A 24,940-nucleotide genomic window follows, 5' to 3' on the forward strand; every position below is an offset into this window, starting at 1 on the left:
ACAGAAGTCCTAAACACTCCCCATTCAAACCCCGCCCTCTCCTGTCTGAGAGGCTTCTTGCGTTTTTCCTGGAGGTGGAAATAAGTTGCAAAATACTTTCTCTGTCCCTGCAGGGCAGTAGCCTCTAGCATCTCCTCTGTCCTACACACACAAGGCACTGGTCCTCGGTCCTTGGTGATCTTTGCATCACGGGGACAGGGAAGACAGAGGAACTTTCCCACTGGCCCTGAGATCTCTCAGATGGCTCCGTGCCTGTGGAGCACAGGGGTCACGCTGCACACAGGCTCTGCGGCTCAGGCTCTGCCACCTCTGCCCTGCAGGCAACATCTGGGTCCCTTGACTTCTCTGCTTGCTGTAATTTGCAATATGAACACGCTGTCAGACCTGAGAGACGTCACTAAGGTCGCATGTGAGTCCTGCTTTGGGTTTGTTTCTCTTTCATCACCCTGTAGAGTTCACTCCTCACTATGAACATCCATGATGAGACCCAACTTGCTTTTGGGGATCCCCGTGATCAATTTTTGCTCAAATTTTGCCTGAAGTTTGCCCATGTTGCTTCTGCCCTCCCCTTATCTACATAGTTTTGTGAGTGAATACTTCCTCCTGGAAAGCTTTTCACCTTTTCTTATCTTCTTTTCATTGTCAGAATGGGCTGCCTCTGCCCTGAGGAAGGGGGATGTTCCTCCCTTTGTGCTTCATTCTCCCTGCCTGCTCTTTTCCTCCACCTGCCCTTGGCTTGTTTTTCAGAGGATGTTGAGTGTCAAATTTGGTTGATTTGTTGCAGTCCAATTAACTGATTCAATCCAATTAAGCTATCTGAAGTTATCTCTGTAATGTGGCGGCTTTATTAGTCAACTCCATTCCCTCCTACCCCTGCAAAAATTTTTGCCTCCAGCTCTTCCCTCCAGATTTTGGAGGTAGATTTCCACTTGGTTCTTGGCTGCTTGATCAAAGCTTGTGATCCGGGCTGCAGATTCTGCAGATTTCCTGCAAGGACCAGCTCCTCCAGCTGCTCCTTTCCTTGGTTAGCCAAGTCTACCCACAGCTCTTCTTCCTCACCAGAAGACTTGCAATTACTGTGTCTGCCTTTGACAGCTTGGCAAGAAGGTCAGCAGTGCTCTATCTCCTCAAGAGACTTGTCACTTTTACTGAGCCTGGAGAGGAACCACCATCCTCTGCTTTGCTTTAGCTGAGTGAAAACTGCCCACTGAGACACATTTTTTCCATAATTTCTTTGGCTTTCTGCAGTCTGAAATCTGAAATTCTGTCACCTCCTCAAAGTGCCTTTTTCCTTTCATACTGCCTATTGGTACTGTAGATTAAGAAGTAGTGTCACTGAGAACAAACCTTTCTGAAGAAAGAGTGGGTGATGCTTTAACCTGGAAAAGAACTGCCTTGGGTTTCTTGTTTTTATTTAGCAGAGTACCTTACACCTGTAAGAAACCCCTTCCTGGCAGGTCCTGTTGCCCCCCATACTGGCTGCTCCCAGCAGAGGATTTCAGGGGTCAGGTATTTCAGACAAAAACCATTTTGCTTCCCTAGGTGTTTCCATTCCCAAGCACTCCTATTTACCTTCTTGATTCCTGTTGAGAAAGAGGTTAAGATAAAAAGCCTGTCACACTGAAGCATTGCTTCCTAGACTCCATGGATGCTCTCCCAACTACCTAGCCTTGCTTTTCATTTTCTCTCAGCCAGCTGTGTCTGTGTTCAGGGCCATGCAGTAGAAAATGGGATTAAGGAGATGGATGTACCTGGTCAGGAGTCTTAGGTTCAGTAAGAAAATTCAAAGAGCAAATTCTGTCCCCTAAGTGATCCCACCCGAGACCAAGCCTACACAACACTCTCCAAAGGAGTTATCAGCTTCCTCTTCCCTAAAGATTACTCTGAAATCATCAGTATAAAATCTGGAACTGCTCCCCGTGCTGTTGTTGAGGGGGTCTCAGTTCAGAGGAGAAAACTCTTTTGGGTTTCCAAACACGGCCTCCGTTTTCAGAACTGCCCCAAATGGCAGGGTGAGGAGGGATAACTTTATTGACAGGAAACAAAGTCTGGCAGGCAGAGAGGGCTGATCTTCTTAATGGTGTCTTCAAATCTCCTTAATATAAATCCCTCTAGAATAGTCTTACTGGCTTTAATAGGTATGAGAGCAATAGTGCTGCAAAGAAACCAGCAGCGCTTGAGAAGCTGCAATAAAGGTGTTTAACCAGTAATAGAAAATGGTCATTTTCCTATAGAATTTGAGAAATCCTTAAGAATTTAAGAGAATTATCTTCCTCTTAAGGAATTTGAAATGTCAATTAAAAATGCTTCAGAAAGGTTATTCTTCTCTGTTAAGCCCTAATGGATTTCTGAGGCTGGGCTATAAATGATCTGCCTTGCTCCTAGGAGTAAGCCAGTTCAGGCTCCTGTCTCTCTGAGCCTCATAGCTTGAGTACTTCATTCTGGAAGCATAAATATCATAATATCAATTCTGATTATCATCAAACTTTGCTGTCATTTTTTGTAGCCATCTGTTATTTGGCCTAAAACATAAAATGGTGAAAACCACATTTCCTTATTAACCTGCTTGCTTAGAACTACCAGTGTTCAGAGCATTTGCACCTTCAAAAAACTAACATGCTGCTACTTACATGAGCAACTGGTGCAAGCAGAAGCTAAAGAACTGATTTTTTGATGGTATCTCACTCTGAAATTGTACTCCTTGGCAAAACCTTATTTACAGTTTAGGTCAATCAACACTTTTTTTTTTTCTTCTTTTTTTTTTTTCTTTTTTTTTCTTTTTTTTTTCTTTTTTTTCTTTTTTTTCTTTTTTTTTTTTTCTTTCCCTGAAGGAAGTCCTGGTAATTTTTTCAAAATCTTTTGGCCAAGCTCTAAGCCAAGAAAGTAAATTTTCAAATTACTCAGGTTACAAAAAAGCATTTTACAGTAAAGTCTCAAAGCAGGAACAGCTGCCTGGGTTTTGTCTTGACAGCTGCTTTTCACCTAAAAACAAGTAGCCTATTTGTGTTTACTTATTCATTAATATTGAAAAATAAAACAATAGGATCAGATGTCTTGGCTGGGAAATGCCCTACTTTTCTTCTGTGTTAGCACCTCTGCCTCAGCATTGATGATACATGTATATTTCATGTTTAAAAAGCCCTCATGGTTCGCTTTATTTTGACACCATTGACATAATTTAGCTTTCCAGATAAAATAATTAAGAGTCCAGGCAGGGAAGGTACCAGTTTAACTGGAACACACCAACAGTCCAATTAGTTTTCCACACGCATTCTTAAAGTAAATGTTTTTTGGAACTGATCTGGATGAGGATAAATCCTCTGGTCTAAAGCTCATATTCCAGGTCACCTGGCATCTCCGTGAAATCCCATATTCCTCCTTTATGCCAAGCTCTGAGTGGAAAGGAAGATGCTTAATTTTTTAAAACAGAACCTTGTGAAAAGAGGCTTTACTTGTAGTGTAAAGATGCATGCACTTTTTCAGATATCTGCATTTTCCAAATTAAACTCCCCAGGTTGTCACAAGTTGGGGCTATTTTTTCATCACCCACTGTGATGAAAAATCCATCACTCCAAACAGTGAGGTCAGAGAAGATGTCCCTCTGATGCTGTGGAGAGCAGATGTGGCTTGCTTGTGGGGAAGGGGCTAGGGAACCTTGATGAAAGCTCATTAGGTGTTTAAGTGCCTTTTATTTATTTGCAAGCTGGCTATCAGCCAAAAATGAAAACTCAAACCACTGTCGAGTTACAGCACAGCCCTGAAATGTCATCAGCAAACACTTCAAGGAAACCAGAGATGTTTCAGAAATGAAGGTTGAAGGTTTGACCATGTGTTGCATTTCTGTCATTTGTCATTTGGAATTCTGTGGATAGAAGGGTTTTTTTCCTCTGAGAGGACAGGAATGACCGAGCTGTTCACAGGCTGGAGCAGCATGAATTTGGAAACTGAAATCCTCCCCAGGTCACAACAACACCTGTCCTCATGAGATTTGGAGTGGAAGGGCACAAAGCTCTGAAATAAATACCAGAGAAGCTGTCCTGGCCCTGGTTTGTTTGCAATCAAAGCCCACCCTGAGATGGTCTGTGAACATTCAGCATGGTGGTGACCAGGGCAGCAGTTGCTTGGCACCCAGAGATCCATTTTGTTCCATTGGGTTCTGCTTGATAGCTAAGGGAATTCTCCTAGGAAATATCCTTTCATTGTCACTTGGAGACTTAAATGCTATACTAGGTGGTGTTGGACTAAAAGGAATGTCACCAAGGGGCCTTGAGAAGTATGCTAGAATAAAGAAATGAGGAAATAATGGCAGAAAATCATGGGAGAAACACTCTCTCCAATCAAAAAGAAAGAAGCAGATGAAATCAGACACACTATATGTAAACAAAAGTTGCCAAAAGTGCTGGTAGAGTTCCCTAGACCAGTTAAAAGCAGTAAAAGTATAAAAATATTTTGATAAATTATTCAGCATTGGGTACACCTGTGGCTCACAAGTTGAATGTGATTTGGTTTAGCTGTGTCTGGAAGGAAGCACTGGTAGCAAAGGCAGCACTCTATGATCATTTAAAAGGAACCTCCCAAAACTCAAACGATAACTTGGAGGATTCCTTGGGAGGCATTGTCCTGTGCTTTGTGCCCAAACTGACTGGTTTGGCAGCACTGAGGAAGGAGATGGGGTAGAATTACCATGGATTTACAAGCAAGGAGAGAAGCTGTAAGATCCTCAAACTAAGGTAAGGAAAAGTTGCTTGTCCTGCCCTCTGAAAATTCCCAGAGCAGAGCTAGTGCTCTTGATGGAAGCAAAAGGATCATTTCAGCAAAAGTTCTTGGTGAGTTGTTGGTTCTGTGCCTAAATCAGGATTAGACTGAAAAGGACACTGGCAGAAAGAAAAAAAAAAAAAAGTTATAGAAATATTCACTGGCATTATTTCAGTGTTTTAGAGTATTCAACAACACTTACACATGGTGCCTGAGCTGCAGTTGGTTCTGTGGGAAACTTCTAAACTTTTAAGGAGTTCAAAAGAAGGGAATCCACATCAGGGCTCGGTTTGAGCGCCAGCCCGGGAGGGAGTAGCTCGCAGCTTTATTGCAGTCACAGGCTGTAATGGTGCTAAGTCATAACTCCTTAGGTGTTACCTTGTATATCACATGCTAATCCGTCTGACACAGTTTTCAAAGGAAATCTATTTCAACATAACCTGCCAGCAGCCTCGTGAAGCAGCACTTCCAAAATTGCACAAAAGAGCGTGAACCCAAAGGTTGCGATGACGCGACTTTTCAATTCACTCATTGTGACGCTGCAGGAAAAATTACATAAGCCACTGATGACTTTTAAAGCGCTTTAGAAAACGACTTTTAAAATTAACCCGGAGCGGAAAAAAGACTTTTCCTGTTACTGGCGGAGGCCGTGAGGCGGAGAGGCAGCGATGGCCACAAGCGCCGCTACCCGCGGTGCGGCCGGGATGCGCCGCGCTGGGACGGGGGGCAGCGCGTCCCGGCGTGTCACCGGGCATGGTGGGGCGTGCTGCGGGGCTGCGCTGTGTTCGCCGGGATGCTGCGGGGCGGGGCTGGGTTGGCGGGGATGTTGCGGGGCTGGGCTGTGTTTGGAGTGATGTTTAGGGGCTGTGTTTGAGGGCTGTGCTGTGTTTACGGTGATGTTTGGGGGCTGTGCTCTGTTTGCAGGACTGTGTTTCGGGGCTGTGCTCCGTTTGCGGTGATGTTTACGGTGATGTTTGAGGGCTGTGCTGTGTTTACGGTGATGTTTCGGGGTTGTGCTATGTTTGCGGGGCTGTGTTTCAGGGCTGTCCCCCGTTTGCGGTGATGTTTGGGGGTTGTGCTGTGTTTGGGGGCTGTGCTGTGTTTGGGGGCTGTGCTCCGTTTGCGGTGATGTTTGGGGGCTGTGCGGTGTTTGCAGGGCTGTGTTTGGGGGCTGTGCCCCGTTTGAGGTGATGTTTGGGAGCTGTGCCCCGTTTGCGGTGATGTTTGCGGGCTGTGCTGTGTTTGGGGGCTGTGCGGTGTTTGCAGGGCTGTGTTTCGGGGCTGTGCCCCGTTTGCGGTGATGTTTGCGGGCTGTGCTGTGTTTGGGGGCTGTGCGGTGTTTGCGGTGATGTTTGGGGGCTGTGCGGTGTTTGCAGGGCTGTGTTTGGGGGCTGTGCCCCGTTTGCGGTGATGTTTGCGGGCCGGTCCCGCGGGGTTGTTCCGGCGCGAGGCAGGTGCGGGGGACCGGGGCGGGGCGGGGGCGCGCGCCGCGTGCGTGAAGTCACCTCCGCCGGCGGGGCGGGCGCCGCCCCCTCGCGCGCTTCCCGCGCGGCCCTTGCTGCCTTAAAAGGACAATGGGGCGCGCGCAGCCGGCCGGGCTCGATTGAGGAGAACGGAGCCGTGGGAACGGCGCGTGCGCAGAGCGGCCGCGGGGCGGGGCGAGGAGGGGCGGGGCGTGGGGGGGCGGCGGGCTCGCGCGCCCGCCCGCCCGCGCCGGCGGCAGAGCGCGGGGAGCCGGGGAGCGCGCGCAGCGGCGGGAGCGCCGCGCACCGCACGGGTGTTGGTGGGCGCAGCGCGGCGGTGAGTGATGCCTTCCCTTTCTCCCGGGCGGGCTCAGACTAAGTTTTGTGGCTGCTCGCTTCTCGTTGTTCGGGTTTTTGTTTTGTTTTGTTTTGTTTGCTCGTGGTGGGTTTCCTTTTTTTGGTCGTGCTGGGATTTATTTATTTGTTTTCCGCAGCAGCCGGTGGTTTCTGTTCACAAGTTACTCCCCGGAGCTTGTCCGCAGTTTTGTAGCGGCAAAAAGACTTTGCCGCCTTGAAACACTTTGACACACGTGTGTCTTCTGTGAGCGGCGTTTCCCCCGGTTTTTATTTCGGTTAGTAGAGTTTTAAAGGATGTGCGAGCGGTGAGGAACGCCTCCCGCATTGTTGCGGACTCATCCCTAGAACTCTGATTTCTGCTCGCCCATCCCCAAAGTACGATTAAATCTCCGAGTCAGTAGGGGGAAAGAGTAGCCAGTTCCCGATAATTTAACTCCGAAAGCAGTCCCAAGGTGCGGAGCGGGTTTGGAAAACGGGGTTGTTTGGCGGTGACGGGCTGCAGGGCGCCTTTCCCGGGCCGCGGCTGCCCTGGCTCGCCACGCGGGCGGCGCGGCCCCACCGGTGCGGAGCGGGTGCCGCAGGTGCGGCCCCGGCGCGCACCGCAGCGCACACCTGTAGCGCCCGCGCACAAGTTGGTGCCAGCGGCGTGGCGGAGGGAAGGGGGACCCAATAGTGCCCGCCATCTCTCCCTTGCCGTGTTTCACGTGGGGAGAGTGGGGCAGTTCTTATTGTTTCCAGTTATCACTAGTAATTGCGGGGGTGTCCGAGTGCGTGCACGCTGGAGAAGGGCAAAACGTGCGGCCGTGGGCTGGCGGGACACGTGCTGTCGGTCGCAAAGGTCGCGGCGTGGGGCCTTCCGCGTCCTGCCCCCTGCCCGGTGCGCGGCGTTGCCGGCGTGGGGACGGTGCGGCGGGCGGCGATGGCGTCCTGCCGCTCCCGTAGCTCGGCGCCGGTGCGAGCAGCTCCCTTTCCTGCTGCTGGCGTGTGCCCGCGCCCGGCGCCAACAAGTTGTACCTCGGGGCTCCGGGGTCTGCGCGGCGCGGGCGGCCGGCGTGCCCCCGGCGCGGCACGTAGGCAGCGCCCGGCTGCAGGGAAAACAAAGGGCTCGCATGTGCTGCGGGCGGCGCGGCTCCCCGGCGCGCCGGAGGAAAGCGCTCGTCCGCGCCCGCCGGGGCTCGGCCCCGGGGTGGCGGGTGTCGGTGGGGTGGCACTTGTCGTGCGCGGGATGGTGTTTTTTAGGGGCTGCCTGCCGCTTTCGGAGGAGTTTGGAGCGGCGGTGAAACTTTATGTGCAGGCGCGCTCCGCACGGCACCGCGCTGCGCGCACGGCGCCGGGGCGGGCGGGCAGGCCCCGCCGGCCGCCCCGGGGCTGCCCCGGGGTCGGGGGTCCGCATGGCCCCCGCCGCGGCGTGCCCGCCTTGCCGGGAGGTCTGCGACAGCCCTTTGAAGTGAAACTGTTGCCATGTTTGAATTACGTCAGGGCCGAGCCATGAGGAACCGGCGCGGGGCGGCGGAGCACGGCCGTCACCGCCGGAACGGGGGTCCGGATCCTCGGCGGTGCGGCCGCGGCTCCATCCCCGCTTCCCCCGCGCCGGATGGGGCGGCTGCTCCGCGACCGCGTGGTGGGGCGGCGTTTCTGCGCGGGGGCCGCCTCGCAGCGCCCACCTCCGCGCTCGGGGCTTTCCTCCCTGGCGCGCCGCCTTCCCCTTCCTGTGCTCCTCTAATTTATTTTTAATTTTGCTCGTCTTTCGGCGAGTTGAGCGCTTGGCAGCCCCGGCAGGGCGGGGGGGCTGCGGCCACCCGCGTGTGCGCTCCCGCGGCTCCACCTGACCGGCGGGGCCGCCCGCGAAAGTAGGTCGTGTGCCCCGGGGGGGGTCTTTGTTCCCGGCGCCGCCGCCCGCCCGGCCCCGGCCGCCGCTCCGGCCGCCGGCGCTAACGGGGGGAGCGGGGCCGTGTCCGGGGCCACGCGGTGCCCGGCGGGAGCGGCGCGACCGAGCTCTGCCTTTTGGGGCGGCTTTTAGGTCTGTTATTTAGGGATGGTGGGTTTTGTTTTGTGTTAAAGTCGCGGTCTTGCTCCAGAAAAGTGCTCTCGTTGCGCTCCCACTTCGGTGAGATAAAAGTTGCCGTCTCCTCCCGCAGCCCGTGTCCGGATGCGTGTAGCTGAAGGGATTTAAAGGGACCTGCCAAACCTGTTGTTTTCTCGGGTGGGCCGTGTCCGCACGCAGCGAACGGGGCTGAATCCCGCCTGCCCCGGAGCACCCCCGGCGGCGCTTTCCTGGCGGGAACGGCCCCGGTTCATCCCACAGAGAGCCTTGTCCCCCACTGATGGCCCATCCTTCGGACCTAAATTACTCAGTGAACATTACAATTGCAAAAACCTTGGGAGCTGCCCCCCGGCGCTGTGGCTGTGCAGGCAGCCAGTGCAGGCTGCAGGCAGCTGATGCAGGATGCTGCCCGCTGCTGTGCCCTGAACACGTGTCTGGGCTGGAGAACGGGCCCTGCCACCGTCCCCTCGTGGCTGGGGAGCGGCAGGAGAAAGCCCAGCGTCCCGCACTGAGCCCACAGCTGCAACAGCAGTGGTTGTGCTTGAGCACAGCCTGCGATGCTCTTTTTTACTTTGAGTTTTAGTTTGGTGCTTAGGAAGGTGGCAGGCTGACAGCCACGCACGCAAGTGATTCACTCGTTGCACAAGGCAGTCGGTGAAGTGATGGTTCCTCAGCAAACTCCTTTACTGCTGTGTGCTTGCTTCCAAAGCTCAGACTGTTCCTGGCAGCCGTGTGTAGGGTGTGTGCACCCCCTTCTTGCCACTCTGCACGCAGGCAGATCCCCTGTGTAGTTTACAGCTTTTTAAAATAAAAGATTGCACAAACTCTACACCAAAGACAGTGAACTGGAAACCTTTCTGCTGATACCACTGGACACTCAGCTCCTTTGGTACAGAGGTGAACTTTTGCTTTCTTGGGATCTGTGGTCCCTGGTAGAGAAGCAGCAAGTAACAAGTCTGCATTTTCAAACACACCTACCGGCATGCAACATCCAACTCCCACTGAAAGTAGGTGGAATTGAGTGCCAAGCCGCTGGGAAAATTCCTCCTCACTTCATTCTCTAAAAGGAACTAATTGCCTATGTATTCAGTCTTCCTTTAAGAAGAAAATATCACTGACTTCTTTGTAGAAGATGCTAAAACAGCTGATAAATTCACAGAGGCTAAAAATAAAGTTAAACCTGTGACGGTTTGTTGTCTCACTCATGCTGAACAGCTCTTTCTGTGTTAGCTAACTCTGCGTTGATTCTCAACACCTGATACCTTGTACCTCTTTCATAATGACGTGAACGACATCCACAGGGTCCTGCTTGACAATCAGCTTCATTCTTGCACCCCCTGTCGCAGTTACTTTTTAACACAAGCAGCCTGTGAGCCGGGACTTGAAAATTGGCCGGGCAGGACTCCATTTCACAACTTAAGCCTTTGCATTTCTGTAGAATGTGCTGGGTTCAAAGTCCAAGTGAAATGACCAGTAATGCTGCTTAAGGACATGGAAATGTACCCTTTTCAAAGAAGTAACTTCAGCTGTTCTGCCAAATAATTACTGTTCCTTCTGTTCAAGTCCCCATCCATATATGTTACCCTCTTAAAAAACAACATAAAAGAGCCCAGCCAAAAAACCCAACCCAAAACTTCAATGTCTCATGATCTCAAGTGGCTGTGATTCTTTTTCAGTAGCAGGTGCTTGCAGACAGCATCATAACAGCTGTGGTGACTGCTCTCAGATAAGCATCGCAGACTGAACTCCAGCACATGTTTGAGAACATCCCAGTTTTCCTTGCTGGCCTCATGCTCAGGCTGAGCATGGTTTTAGTTAGGCAATAGGAGTTTCAGGCAGGGGGAAGTAATATTTCAAGATGCAATGTCTGCAGGTGGGACAGGTTTGGATTTTTTTTTCCCCTTATGCAAATCTTACTGATTATTGTTTTCATGCTTTGGCCTATCCCTTCTGGAGCACTAACCACATGGCAGTTCAGAGGAACACCCACGTGGCATAGCCTTTCTGCTCTCTAGCTTAATGAGGCAGGAACTTCCTTCCCAGGGAAGATCCAACAGTTGAGTGAGCTTCTTTGTGACTTGACTACTTCTGAAAATGTATCTAGGAGCAGCTTGTTCCAGCCAGGATGCCATGGAGACTCAAACATGGGAAAGAAATGTCCAGTTTGATTTTTGATAAGAGCTTAGTAGTTGCTTGCTAGGTGCATTGGCTGTGCTGGTATTTCACTTCAGCAGTGAGCACACAACAGTAGCTGTGAACATCTATTAGCAAAAGAGAGAGTTACTTATTTTGTCAGAGGAAAGACTTCCTGAAGATGTAGTTTTCACCTTTTTCTGTTTTGCTCAGCTCATCAAGTGACAACTCCACTGTGTGCTGTGACATTTGGATGTTTCTGGGCTGTAATAGGCAAATACAGCTTTCCTCCAAGTAAAATTGTTTTGGGTGGAGAGAGGAAGGAAAGTGGAAGGAAAATCTGAGTATATGGAGGACCAGAAGAGTGTACATTGAATAGTATGCACAGTTCCAAGGTTATGGTTGTTGGGTATTTGTACCTCTGTTCTAAACTCTGTAGGGAGAGATGACAGTAAAATATTTTTGCATTGCAGATACTGAAGTTGCATTTTCAGACAATTCCAATTAGATTGATCTCTTAACATCCTTGGAGCATTCCAGCTCTGTGCATGTTTAAATGTTCTTTTTTTGAGGCATCCAATTTTAACTTATGTTCCGTGGGTTTTTTACAGCAGCCTGTAAACTCAGGGGAGGTATGTTTATGTTGAGTCTCTGATACAGATCAGTCTCTCTGTTAATATACAATTCTCTGTCTTACAGTTGATTTTCAGTAGAGCTATTGCAGTTTATTTCAGCAGGGGGACAGGCCCAAGAATTTATTGTGAGACAAGCAACTCTGCTTCTGGCACTGTAGACAGCTCTGGAAGCATTTTTCATGTGTGTGCATGTGCCTGGATCTACGCTCTTGCAGATGCAAAAGCCAGAGCACCTATGTTCTTTCTATATTAAGGCATCTGTTTTCTTCCCTTTAAAAGGAAAAAGGAAATGGTATAATTTTGGCTGTTTCTTAGTTCCAGTGAAATGCTGTAGGTATGACAATCGTGAGATTGTCACTGACAGGAACCGGCTGCATCAACATATGTGGGGTAGATGGTATTTTTCTTTAGCCCAGCTTCAGGGAGGCTGTGCCAGGGCTGTTGCGTACAGAGAAAGGGAAATCAAATTATTGTTCTCTCTGACAAAGGTACTGGCAGTTCTGGGGTGCCTAAAGGGTGAATGATCCCAGGTCAGATTGGGGAGATGGGAGGAGAGGAGGATACTGAGTATTTGGACTGGCATGCCTCTGCTCTCCTGTAACTCCAGGGAATGTTTCTCTTTCAGCTTTGCAAGAAGCAGGTGAGCATGTTCATTCCCAGTGGCCTGGTAATTGTGTTACAAAGGGAGACATGCCTGTTTTCCAGGAATTCTGTACTTTCCATTATAAAAGGTTTTCATTCTTCTTGGGTGATCAGAAAGAATGCAAAAGGAATCTGGAAAAGCCAATGAAAGTGGCTCAGCTTACTTTAAGATCTGAAAGAGTTCAGAAGGTCTTCCCTAACTTGAAACCTTAATGAGCATCTGAAGCAGTGCTTCCTTTTCATTTAGATCATCAAACCAAATTTTGCAAAGAAAACCAAGCACCAAATTCTAGTCCTGACAGGTAACAAAAACATGAAACCATTTTCACACACGGTTCTTTGTACCAGCCTTTCACAAAGGTAATGAGCAGGGTGTGGGGATTTTTTTTTTTTTTATTTCCCACTACTTTTCTCTTCCTGACTTTACCATTCTCTTTTGCAAGACAAGTTTCTGTTTTTGATGTTGCTTTTTCAAAAGTGAGAGGGCAGAAGAATGGAGAGAGTCCATTTCCTGGAGTCTTTTCTGAGTCCATTCAAGTTGCTAAAGCAGTTGTATAAAGCAGAGCTTGAGGGAATAGCAACTTCTGCAAGGAGAAGCTGTGGAGAGGGACACCAGGGAGGGAGGAGGATCACTTTTCCCCTGGCTTGGGGGAATACTGCTTTCCAACTAGTGCAGATAAATCTTCATTTCTGCAGAATGACAGAAAACACACTGCTAAGATTTCTGGTTGTTTTTTGAAGATCTGTCCCTTTCACTTCTGTGCAACTGTTGATACATTTTAATAACATGCTTAAATTTGGCAAATAATAACAAAGTTAAAGAGCGTTAATAACATGATTGGATTTAGCAGAATTATGTTGGGTAATACTTTTTAACTTCTAGGCAAGTGACTTAGTTTCTACTTGCCATCTTTTATATCTGTCCCACATTTCATATGGTTAAAGTTCCACAGCTAAGATTCAGGTGTTAGAGCAGCTGGCATCCAAACTCCCTGGTTCTAATTCGAGATCTAAATTGCAAAGCTTTCAAGTTAAACCTTTTAAAGGGCACAGTGATATTTATTTCTAAGTCCATAATAGCTATTAAGCTCTCCAGATGACAGAATATTTAGTGTATAATGGTCAAATGGCAACTGTTTAGGATTAGATGTGTAACTGGACTGACGCCTTCCATTTATAACTGCACGTGGATGCAGTTGTCAGAGAAATCTGTTTAACTTGTGGTTTTGCTACTAGCTCTTCCCCATTCAGGCATGATGTGTGGTAATACCATTGCTGACCATTCATCAAGTGGGAAACAGATGGCACTAGTTTCCCTTCTATTGAAGGATGGTGTTGAAAGGCTGCTTCTGTGAGAATGGCAGCAATGATGCAAGCCAAAATATTTTCGGAATATATGTGTTTTTCAGTCTTTGCTAGAACATTGATTGTAAAACATGTATCTTCTTCTACTGTGGTATAAATACCAGCTGGTGACAGAGATCATCTTATCATTGTCTCGATTGCTGGAAGAAACAAGATTAGAAAGTAAACGACATTGTTGATAATTGTCTCTTGCCACATAGCAGTTGAGATTTTCTTGCTGCTTAAGTTTGGCAGCACTGATGAACTTTGTGTCTGCAACTAGTCTTTGACTTTCTAAAGAAAGTTACCAGACTACCACAGATTTAACATTGGAGTAGTCAAACAACATCTAAAATTGCTGCTTGGAAGTTGAAAATTCCCAGGTGAGCATGCTGTTTCATCTCCAGAGGCTTGTCGAGCAATGTCCTCAAGAGCATCTCTTGAAGAAGCACATCAGGTGCTAAAAAACTAAATACCCAAAGTGTTTGCCTAGATACTCCGTTGTTTATTTTCTTGACAGGTCAGGAATATTTACCTGGTTTGGCTGTACATTCATTTGCTACACATCCAGCAGAGGCTGAGAGTAGTTCTGAGTTTACCCATCCCTCAATGAGCCTGTTCAACAGGTGACTGCTTGGATACCTTCTTTTATTTACTAGATCTACTCCTGGCCTCCAGGCCAATGCTGTACTGATACAGGGAGCAGTGTATCTCCCAAAAAAGCCTGACACCATTTGGGGTGACTTTGCTGGATATTTGCACAAGCTAACCTTGGAAGAATGTAGCCCTGGGTGAGTTCCTTGTGCTGTAAGTGTGAAGAAAAGAATTCAGCACTTCAAGCCTGTAGAAGACAGCATGAGCTGGGACTGGAGGGAAGGAAAGACTTTCCCTCTCCATCTCTCTCCTAGGCCTGTAGGATCTCCTTGGCATTCAGCTTGAGCAAGTCCCTTGCCATCAACAGGCTCTACAAGGTCAAGACAAGCTTTATTGAGAGTTGAATCTTCCTAAATTAAATGTTGGTGCAGTAGAAATTGCAAAGAGCCGCAACCTCAGTGAGCACCAAGTGGTCTCCTATATGCTAGACTGAAATGCAAACATATACACTTTCAGCTGGAAACTGGTTTTCCTTAATGGATTTTGTGTCAGAGTATTAGCCAACAATATTGGATACAATTTTTACTTTTGTCTTGTTCTCAGGAACCTGGGAAACTGTGTGTTTATTTTGCCATGCTCCTGTACTCTTGATCTTCTCCCCTGGGGTGGGGGGTGTATTTTCACCTCAGTGTAGGACTGTGGCAGGGCTTGGATGGTTCCCTAGCCTTTGCTGTGGTCCCGCAGAAGTGCACATGATCTCCCTGTCGGTCAGGTGAGTGTGACGCTGGGTATGGTCGTTTTGTGGAAGCATGTTTCTGACCTCACCTGAACCTGCCTTTCAAAATATTTTATTGCCATAATGATGTGGCAAGTCCTGGCAGTGCAGATGAAAGATTTCAGATGATTTTTCTCTGTACCACTGGAGGGTAAAAGGATTGCAGCCCTTACCTTTCTGAAGGTGGAAGATTTGGGGACAGATGCCTGTGCCACAAACGTTAACCAGTAACCTGACTTGGGTTACTGGGACTTGGTAATACCTGGGACTCAGAAGTGACTGTGAGCTTCCCCTCCCCGCACTTACCTCACAAGTGATGGAGTTACTCCTCTCTTAAAAGTCCTTCCTTAGCTGCTGGGTCATTCAATAGGTTTTTTGTTAGCTTTTTTAAGAATTCAGCAGTTTGGCCTTTGTTAAGGAAGGAGAGGGAAACGCTGTGTTATTTGCATGGCTCCATCCAATTTTAATTTTTTTAAAGAACAAGTTCTCAGCAGTGGGAACCTGTTCTCCTGTGGCTGGAGGGCTGTACTCTCTCTGAGCCCTCGGTGTGTGGTGAGCAGCAGAGGTGCCTGCTCGCTCCTTGCAGCAGGTGGTTGAGGCAAACCTTGCAACAGGGTCTGTTCAAACCAGCACGTCTTGGAACAGCCCTGCCTGTGTTGTGAGATGCTGTGTGGCCTGTGAGGACTTGCTGTGTGTCCAGGCCCAGTGCCAGGAGAGCAGCAGCTTTGCTGGGTTGTTGGTTTGGGTTTTTGAAGCGCTGTGGGAACGCTGTTTGCTCTGACAGCATTTCATGCCGTGTCAGGCTGTGCCTAACAGGAGTCTGCACTGGGGAACAACCAGCTTAGGGGAGAACTGGTTTGGTGGGGGGTCGGCATGTGTTGAAGGGCTCTTTGTCATGGTGGCTGCAGTAACTAATTTAAAGGTTTCTGCCTGGAAAATGGCTCCACTGTATGATACCTGCTCTGGTAGCAAATCCCAGCCTTGGTGTACTGAAAAGAATAGGCAGATCTCTGAGAGCAGGAGGGCATTCTTGGCTTTCTGGGCTGGCGCCAAGTTTGCAGAGCTGGTGGTTACAAAGCAGTGACTTTGCTGGAACTGGAGTTCTATCCTTGTTGGCGAGGATGTGTGGTAGGCACATGCTGAGATGCGCCCCAGGGTCCTGCTCTCTTTCCTGGCTAGGTTTCCTTCCCATGGAAAGCAGGGTGGGGAAGGCAGGAGGGCAAGAGCAGAGCATGTGCTGACATGGAGCTGGGATGCTCACCCAGGCCCTGAGAACAGAGAAATGCTCCCGGGTCCTGCAGTGCAGACAGGGCCATTGAGGGTGGGGTGGGACTCCCCCACCCTGCTGTTTTTAGAGCAGCTTTTCAGGTATGTCTGCCCTACAGCCTGGGGGTATGACTGCAGCTCATTTAAAATGACTCCTACTCACTCTCAGCAAAGTTTGCCAGGGGTGTTTCCAACTAGCACTGGTGATGGTGATGATGATGAAGTAGTTGAGTGACCCAGAGTTCAGCTGCCAGCTCCTTATCCATGGGCTTGGGCAGGTTCACATGGCTGGTCCTGCAGCCTGTTTGGCCACATGCACAGGGCTTTCATTGGCCAGGCTGGCTGCATTCACACATCTGGCTTGTGCTGTTATAGATGTGCCCTTGGAGCAGATTTGTGCAGTAAATGAGCTTGTTATGGGTCCTGCTGGGTATTGTTTAATATTCCAGCTGTTAATTACATAATTTTTTTTGGCAACTGCATTCTAGGTGCATTTGTTCTTCTGAGGCAACGTGGGGTAAAAAAACTATGTCCTAATCTAGTGGGGTTTTTCTTTCATTATCTAACAGTGATAATTAACACCAGTTTCTGTTTGTTTTCACAGGGTACAGCTGGGAGGAAAAGATGTTTGGCTTTCACAAACCGAAGATGTACCGGAGTATAGAGGGCTGCTGTATTTGCAGAGCTAAATCTTCAAGTTCTCGTTTCACGGACAGCAAACGTTATGAAAAGGATTTCCAGAATTGTTTTGGGTAAGATTCCCACCTTAGTCAGCAGTTCTGGCATTGATCTCTAAGCTGCAAACCTGATGTACTGTCGTCTTGCTCTGAGAGCCTGAAAGATTAGGCTTGCTTTCCAGTTAGGTAATGTTACTTGCAAACACTGGTAAATTAAACTATAACAACTAGAGATTTCTTGTACCAGTTACTGTGATCTTTCAATTTTTTGAATACTTTTGAAGAGCTTTGAAATTTTGTATAGAATTCACAAATTTTCCCCACTTCATCTAGAAACACTCTCTTCTAGAAACTTTAGTTTCTTGTAGTGAACTTTAGAGTGCTTTGTATTTACCTTGAATTTTTTGTACACCAGTCTGGTGGTGACAGTTTTCCTTATCATATTTCTCGACTACTGTCCTTGGCAGCCAAAGGCTGTGTGCAGATCCATTGCTTTTTTTTGGATGGTTGTTGTTTTTAACTGCAGTAAAGCAGCTTGCAGTTTACCAGGACCGTTGTTGTTGTGCTATCTGAAATATGTTTGCCAAGGTAAAAATGCAGACTAAACATGGGGCAAATAATGGTTTCCTGAGCCTGCCTCATTCATTTATAAATGATCCAAAGTCTTCCTATTTAAATAGCAGAAAAATTCTAGTGTTTCCCTGTTATGTTTCTTTTAGCATGGATTAGCAGTAGAGATGATTCCTGAAGAAAACTTGTTAGAGGGAGCAAGTACTGCTGTCATTCCAGTGACTGCTGTTTCTGAAACCTTATCCTGTGCTTGTGTGGGAGTGTGTTAGGTGATGTTTGTTACTCATCCTTGAAGCTCTGTGAGAAAGTTAAGACCTGAGTAAGCTTTGATGTTTGTTCCCAAGTGTACGTTTGAATAACATGATTATTCCTCCTGCTCCAAACTGTCTAATCCACTGCAATTGTGTTTTGGTTTTTGGACAAAAAATTCCAAAACCTGCAGGTGATGGGACTGTTGTTTTCAGTGCCCCACTGGAGGCAGATTGTGACACCTTTTATTTCTGTGTGGAAGAGTGCTTTCTGAAAGTGAGACCTGGTCTTTTAGTGACACTGTGTGAGCATCCCAGATGAACTGTAATGCCAGAAAAACAGAATATCAGAACCCTTCTTATTCATCAGTTTTTATACTTCTTGCTGTTAACAAGTAGGGGTGTGCTTTTATTAATTGTTGTTAAGCGACCTTTGCTTTTGTTTTTACCAGGCTCCATGAGGCTCGCTCAGGAGATATTTGCAATGCCTGTGTTCTTTTGGTGAAAAGATGGAAAAAATTACCAGCAGGATCCAAAAAGAACTGGAATCACGTTAGTAATTTATTTCCCTTCCGCCCCAAAACTAACTCCTTCTAGAGAGGTGAGGTGCTGGCAGGGGTTTGGGGTTTGCTCTTTCGTCCACAATCTTCCTTCCCACCCTCAGCACCTCTAAATCCTTCCTAGAGTATTTACTACTATGTGACTCCTACGTGCTTATGTGCAAATGGTGATTGTGCAAGCCTGAGAAGCAGTCACAGACTGACTTACCTTGTAATTCCTTTTCACGAGCTCATAACTTTGTCCAAAAAAACCCACAACCTTTCAAGTTTGGTCTTTATCCAAAATTGGTTACTTTTTTTTTCCCAAGCAAAGCTACTTGCTCAAGCAACACATAAATCAATCTCATTTAATCAGATAATTACAATGATTAATATCTTGCAGCTATTTTCACTCATATATTCTGTTTTGATATGTCTAATTCCATTCAGGCCTAGGGCTAGGAGGATGATCACAATTCCTTGTGTGTATATAATCTTTATCCAGGATGCCTTGATAGTAATGGGAGCCAGAACTATGGTTATTATTACCACTAGCTTTAGCCAAAAGTTAAATTTATGATTAAAAAACAAAACAAAACAAAAAAACCCTCCAGGGCAAATGTTTAGCAGACACTCTTAACTGGACCTGTATTAGCTTAAACAGTTATTTGGTTCTAAACTGAATGTGTCAAAAATGGGAAGATTTAGCCATATTTAAATGAAATATATGAATGTCAGTACACAGAACTGCCTTGGATTAACTAAGGGGGTTTTGAACACCCTTCAGCTGAGTCAGTACCTGTGTCTTGACTGGAGCAATATCTGGGCATGATCCACAAGTATTCAGACATGCATTTTCTCTGTTCTAGGTGGTAGATGCCAGGGCTGGACCCAGCCTTAAAACAACATTGAAACCAAAGAAAATGAAAACTCTGTCTGGAAGCAGAATAAAGAGCAATCAAATCAGCAAACTGCAAAAGGAATTCAAGCGGCACAGTAAGTGGATCCAAAGAGATTTTGATGATAAAATTCAGCCTCCCTTAACACAGTTCACTGCTAACTGGCCAAGCTGAATCACCCTGTAGATCTGGTTGTGCGCTCACACGTTTGGCCTCTCCTTGTTTTCACAACCTCTCATCCTCTGAGAGCTTGAGGAGGGTGTGGAATGAGAAGGAAGAGCATGTGTGCAGGGTGGGCTGCAAGGCAGAGGCAAGGAAGTGTCAAGGGGGCGTGGGGAGTCTGGCTGGAGAGTGCAGGCAGTTGTAGCTTGTGTCCCACACTTCAATGGCATATCCCTAGAAAGAACATCTTGGGCAAAGATCTCAGTGAACCTGAAGGTGAAGAGGCTTCTCCCTGCCTTCAGTAATGTGCTATGGCCATTTCCAGCTCTCTTGTCCCCAAAAACATTAGTCTTTTTCTTCCATACATACTTTTTAACATAGATTTACTACCCGTGCTCCCCCCGCCCATGTTTCCTTATACCTTCCTCTGCCAGTTTCAGAGATTTCTTTCCTGTAGTACACGGACTCTCCAAATAGATTCGGATTCACAGCTTTCCAACAAAACCATCTGCCGATTATGCTCTAAATGTGTGTCAGTACTTAAGGCTTTTCTTCTAAAGCAAACCTTCCAGCTTCTTAGCTGGCTGACTTGGTTTCTCTCTCTTTCAATTATCCTACCTAGTCAGAAGAAGAAGTCTCCAAAGAATCAGTAAAGGCCCTGCCCCAATGAGCGTTTATCTCCTCATTCAAGGCACTGTAGTTAATCTGATTGTGTTACTGTAGCTGCTAGAGATGACAGCTGAAAGGTAGAAGAGTTAAGATGTGTCTGCACCGAGTCTGTAGTTCCTAGTCTTGATCCAGCAAAAGCCCAGTGCTACCTAATACATAATGAGAAAATATATATATGATGCACTATTGGGAAGTGCTGTGCAGCACTTTATGTGAAAGGATGAGAAGTGAGAGTGAGAGAGGAAGTCTGGAGCACAGATTTCCACTGGCTTGAGGGATCTCCCAGTGATTTCAGAGCCAGCAACTGACCTTCTTTCCAATCCCTCATGTACAAGGACTCCCTCCACATCTGAAGTGTGTTTCACAAATCCTCACACTCTCTACACTGAAACAGGCAGGAGCAAGTGAAATAAATGGGTTGTCATTGTTAGGTTTTTCTTGTTAACTAAAACACATCTGTGCCCCTGTTCCCAATACACAAGTCAGGAGGAGGGTAAGCCATTGGATGCATGTCCTGATCCTTGCATTTGTTCTTTGCCCTGCAGATTCTGATGCCCACAGCACGACCTCGAGTGCCTCCCCGGCTCAGTCGCCCTGTTACAGTAACCAGTCAGACGATGGCTCTGACACGGAGCTGAGCGCTGGGGCCAGCAGGACACCAGTGTTCTCCTTCCTAGATCTCACCTACTGGAAAAGGTAAAAAGCCACAGAACATGCCCTCTGTGCAGGCAGCAAGCTCGCTCTGCATGCGTGCTGCTTGATTCTGCCTCTTCATCTTTATTTGCTACAAGGATATAATTTAAGTCACAGGGCGTTACACAACACCTGTCTGTCCATGCTTGGAAAGAAATGCCTTGTATTTAAGATACTTTACCCTATCTCCATGCAGTTCCCTAAACACTAAAACATTTGCTGGGAAATGTTTTTGCTGGTTTTGAGAACAGCAGATTATATCCCTGTCTGTCATTATCTCTTCTTAAAACTATGCCCTGTAGATATGATGTGTTGCTACATACAAGAGTGCTTTCAGCTTGCCAGCAAAACACAGCATTTGATTTGGTTGACCTGTGATGGTAGTCATTTGGAAAAAAAAAAGTAAAATCCTGGAGTGGGAGGAAAACCACAAGGTTTTCTGGGAGCTGACGAGCTTGTTATCTTTTATTGCATGTTGTGACACAGTAATCCCTTGTTTAGCTAATTGCTCAACTGAAATTGTTGTGACTTTGCTGCCTCCTCTCAAATAATGTTTGCAAGTGCATTGTAGCCAAGGTTAGTTCAGCCCAGATGGTTGTGTCTGAAACTTCTCTGGGAAGCAAAGTAGGAGACTTAGTTTTGTATGGACATGTTTGTGTTTTTTCTCTCTTTTTTTTCATTTGGTTGGGGGTTTTTTTCCCCTCTGAAGACCTGTTGTGGATTTTGACAGGGACTTCTTTTCTGTTTGTGAGCAGTCTTTTTGCCCCTGTCGTCTGGGCTGGAGGCTCAGTAAAGTAGTGTCTGGGGTCAGAGTTACTTTTTGCATGTCTGTGAATCCTGTATATTCTAAACAGACAAAGTATCTCCCTCCTTGCCATTTCTTCCAGGCAAAAGGTCTGCTGTGGAATTATTTACAAAGGGCGTTTTGGAGAAGTCCTCATAGACACTCATCTCTTCAAACCTTGTTGTAGCAATAAAAAGTCTGCCACTGAAAAGCCAGAACAAGAAGGACCCCAGTCTCCAGCAATCTCCACCCAAGAGGAGTGGTGACTTCCTTGGATAGCTGCAGAAGGTTATGCAGATCCTCTTATTCTCTGGAAAAATACTAGAAAGTGACTGTTCACTTTGGACACCTGCTATGCTGCCAAAAGACTATTCCCTAGAACTGTTTTGGGTTTTACTGCTACAATTCCACAAACTCTGAAGCCAGTTTGTATCCTTTCAGAAAGACTGTACATAATATTTAAGATGCTGTGGAACACTTGGCAAAGCTGAATGCTGCTGCAAGGTTGTCTAATTTTCCCCCACACTCACTTCCCAAGTGAATATGAGGATGGGGTTTGTATATTAAAGTATACGTAGTTCACGTTTCTGTATTGAAAGAAGCAGTGGTTGTAAGGCTTTTGTTCTTTTTTTTTTTTTTTTTTTTTTTAAAGTTGGTTGGCAAACTTCCTAAATTCCCAAGAAAATATTTCACGTATGAGATGAACTAATGAATGAAAATGAACTAATACATAGAAATGTAACAGATCACCTCTAGTTATATAAGTATATATTTTTAAAGGTGTGGCGATTTCACCCTATACTACTGACATAAAAAAAGACAAATATTTCATCTCTCCCATGTGACACAGACTGGTAGTCTGCAGACATCTCTACTTCAAGTGGTAGCTATCTGAGAAGGCCTCCAGCATAAAAGTGCTCTTGAGAAGGGCTGGGAGAGCTCTCCACCTTAGCTAAGGATTAAGATTTACCTAAGAACTGAACATGGCAGAACGGGAGGTTAGTTTGTTTTAAGCCAGCAGCAGGCACCCTGGGCTTGGTGTAGTAACCCCTGCTGGTTAGAGATGGACCAAGAAACATCTTGATGCCCAGTCAGGTGTAGATGACAGCCAGAACTGAGTAACTGTTCTCTGTTGGCCCAGTGCAGCTGAAATGTGACCACAAACAAGACTCCTCCTGGTTTTGGACCTGACCAAGAACCAAACCCCTTGCTAAGCAAATCAGGCTCTGGTCCAGGGACATAATCTGGTTGCAGCCTGGGGTCTGGATTCACAATAACTGTTTTGAAACCCTTCCCCTGCAGTGCTTCTCTGTGTTTGGGTTTTGTTGGGTTGTTTTTTTTTCTTTTCGTTTGTTTGTTTAAGCAACTGCCAGATCAACGCTTTTGTGAATACTGAATCTGAAAAGTTCTGCTAAGAATGGTGCTGTGCTGAATCAAGGCAGCAGCTCTGTTTGCATATGTGATCAAAAGATAATACTTTCTACACAGATTCCCAGACAAGCTCATGTGCAAATCGCTGTGACACTCCTTCAAACTCTGCTTTGCCTGTGGGGTGGGAGCAGCTTCCTGGAAGATTGTGCTGCAGTTTTAGCTCCCAGTTGCTTTATATTCCTTTTGTGAAGGTTTACTTTGTGTGAGTTGGGAATTCTGCTTTTTGTTTGTTTTTTCCTGGTTTTAGGGGGAGGGAGGATTTTTTTTTTTTTTTTACTCTTTTGGGATATCCTACAATGGATTCCTACATGGTGTGATTCTTGGGGTGTCCTGTGTAGGGCCTTCAACTCAGCTTATTCTATGATTCTAAGCTTTCCTTTTTTGTGAGAGTCATTGGCATAATACTGTGGTGGGTAGGGTTTAGGACTGGATTTCCATGTTGTCTCAGTTACTGAAATGGGAATACTTAGCAAATGAAAATATAGATAGGGAAAGATAATGCAGTTTTAAGAGGAGCCTCTACCCTCAAAGCTTTTTCTTTTCTTTCTTTTTTCCTCTCCTGTTGGGTCAGCCAACCTCTGGAGAGAAACAAAATCAGGGGAAACAGGGCTTTGACTTTATCACAGCCTTACAGCTTAGAGCTTTCCTTGGACTCATTTTGTTTTTCCTAAACTCTGAGGTTCTTAAGGGAGGACAAAGCTGCTTACCTTGCTTTTATTCTCGACCAAATAGAATCATTCAGGTTGGAAAAGACCTAAGCCCATTGAGTCCAGCCATAGATACAATGGATAATGATTTTATAAAGCATAACTAGGTTGGTCATGTCTAATAAGGGCTTGAACAAGAGTCCCTGCTGTGTTTGCAGACACCTATTTCATGTGAATTTGTGTTTTCAGCATCAGTAATTCTGTACACCTAAGAAGGCTGCAGTGTTGGTGGTAGGATGTGCTCTGATTTGGATCATCTCTTCTGTATTTATTTATTTATTGCTAGATTTCAACCACCAACTGCTTCCCCTACTCCCTCCCACCTCTTCCATTCCTGGTAGTAATGCAAAATGAGTAGTCATGCACTTTGTATTAATGTATTAGAAATCTATGGAACCTGTTTTGTACTTTTATACTGTTCAGACACTTGTAATCCAACTTTGTTTTTACTAGGGTAATGAATAAATTTAGACTTGTTTAGAAAATAAGCAACTTCTCCTGTATTTATTTCAGCTCTGTTCTTCTGTTAATTAGATTCAGTGTTTGACCCAGCCCAGGCAACCCATGTTTCTATTTGAACAAGACCAAGCTTTTTTTTTAAAGGGGGGAGTGAGGTAATTCCCTTCCTATTTCATTTGGAAAGATGAGTAGAGCAAGGGAAGGAGGTGATGTTTGTTATGACAGACAGCTGTCTCAGGGAAGAATCACAGGGCTTTCCCCTGGCACTGCATGTGTATCAGGCATTCCTTTACTGGGAACGGGTGGTGCTGGCATTCCTTGTTCCCAGGGGGCTTGCTCTCTCTGTAGCTCACCAGCATTCATCAAAGGCCAGCACTGAAGTGTTGGTGCTGACATTTGGGAACATCCCTTTCCAGATCCAGAGGAGCTGGAAGAGACTCATGCTCCTCTGTCAAAGCTGGAGCCTGGTGTGTTCCTTCGCATGGCAGGCACAGGCAGCTGGATGAGCTCCAGCAGACTGGTGGGAGCAAGGTCTCTGGTAGGAGCTGTCAGTGAGTAACTGAGTTTAGAAGATAATGGGGAAAACATTGCAGCCTTAAGCACAATGGCTGCAAGAGGCTATTTTCAATTGCAGGGGAGATGCTAACGTATTCCTGCTGATGTGCGGGCTGTTTTCTTACAAACTGAGCACAATGATATTCAGAGATACATACAGAAATCATTTCAGAAAGCTCTGCATAGACTGCCAGACTGTAGTACAATAGCATCTGGTTTGACGTGTTTGCATTATCTGCTGTAGATGCCTAAACACACCTTGGGCATAATTCAGTTCACCTAAAATATAAAGTTTATGTAAAGTCACTGAAGAGAATGCACCAAAAGGTGGTTTAAAGCAGGTAACCTGCTGTGTAACCCGTTATTTGCGACTTTCCACCCTGTTTCCAACAATTAGTTCCTTTTCTCTCAGACTGCTGCTGCACACCAGTGACTACAACTACTGTCAGGATAACCTCTGGGTGCTGAGGATATCTGTGTTGATGGATAGAGGGCTTTGTGGGGCAGAAAACCTAACAGGGTTACAGCTGTGGAAGAGG

General features: G+C 46.6%; 1 protein-coding gene across 2 annotated transcripts; it reads left to right on the top strand.

The window, feature by feature from the left end:
* The first annotated feature begins 5,380 nt into the window (after window positions 1–5,380).
* SINHCAF (SIN3-HDAC complex associated factor) lies at window positions 5,381–23,875 on the top strand. Of its 2 annotated transcripts, none has more exons than XM_063395641.1 (6): window positions 5,381–5,511; window positions 16,613–16,760; window positions 17,956–18,055; window positions 18,912–19,038; window positions 20,318–20,468; window positions 21,353–23,875. In XM_063395641.1, the coding sequence occupies exons 1-6, from the start codon at window positions 5,424–5,426 to the stop codon at window positions 21,513–21,515; spliced, it is 777 nt and encodes a 258-aa protein (XP_063251711.1). In that variant the 5' UTR covers window positions 5,381–5,423; the 3' UTR covers window positions 21,516–23,875. The 2 variants fall into 2 exon arrangements, with proteins under 2 accessions (XP_063251711.1, XP_063251712.1); XM_063395642.1 differs by lacking the exon at window positions 5,381–5,511 and adding an exon at window positions 6,434–6,555.
* The last annotated feature ends 1,065 nt before the right edge of the window (window positions 23,876–24,940 follow it).

The sequence above is a fragment of the Prinia subflava genome, chromosome 4, assembly GCF_021018805.1.
Source record: "Prinia subflava isolate CZ2003 ecotype Zambia chromosome 4, Cam_Psub_1.2, whole genome shotgun sequence".
NCBI classification, from domain to species: domain Eukaryota; kingdom Metazoa; phylum Chordata; class Aves; order Passeriformes; family Cisticolidae; genus Prinia; species Prinia subflava.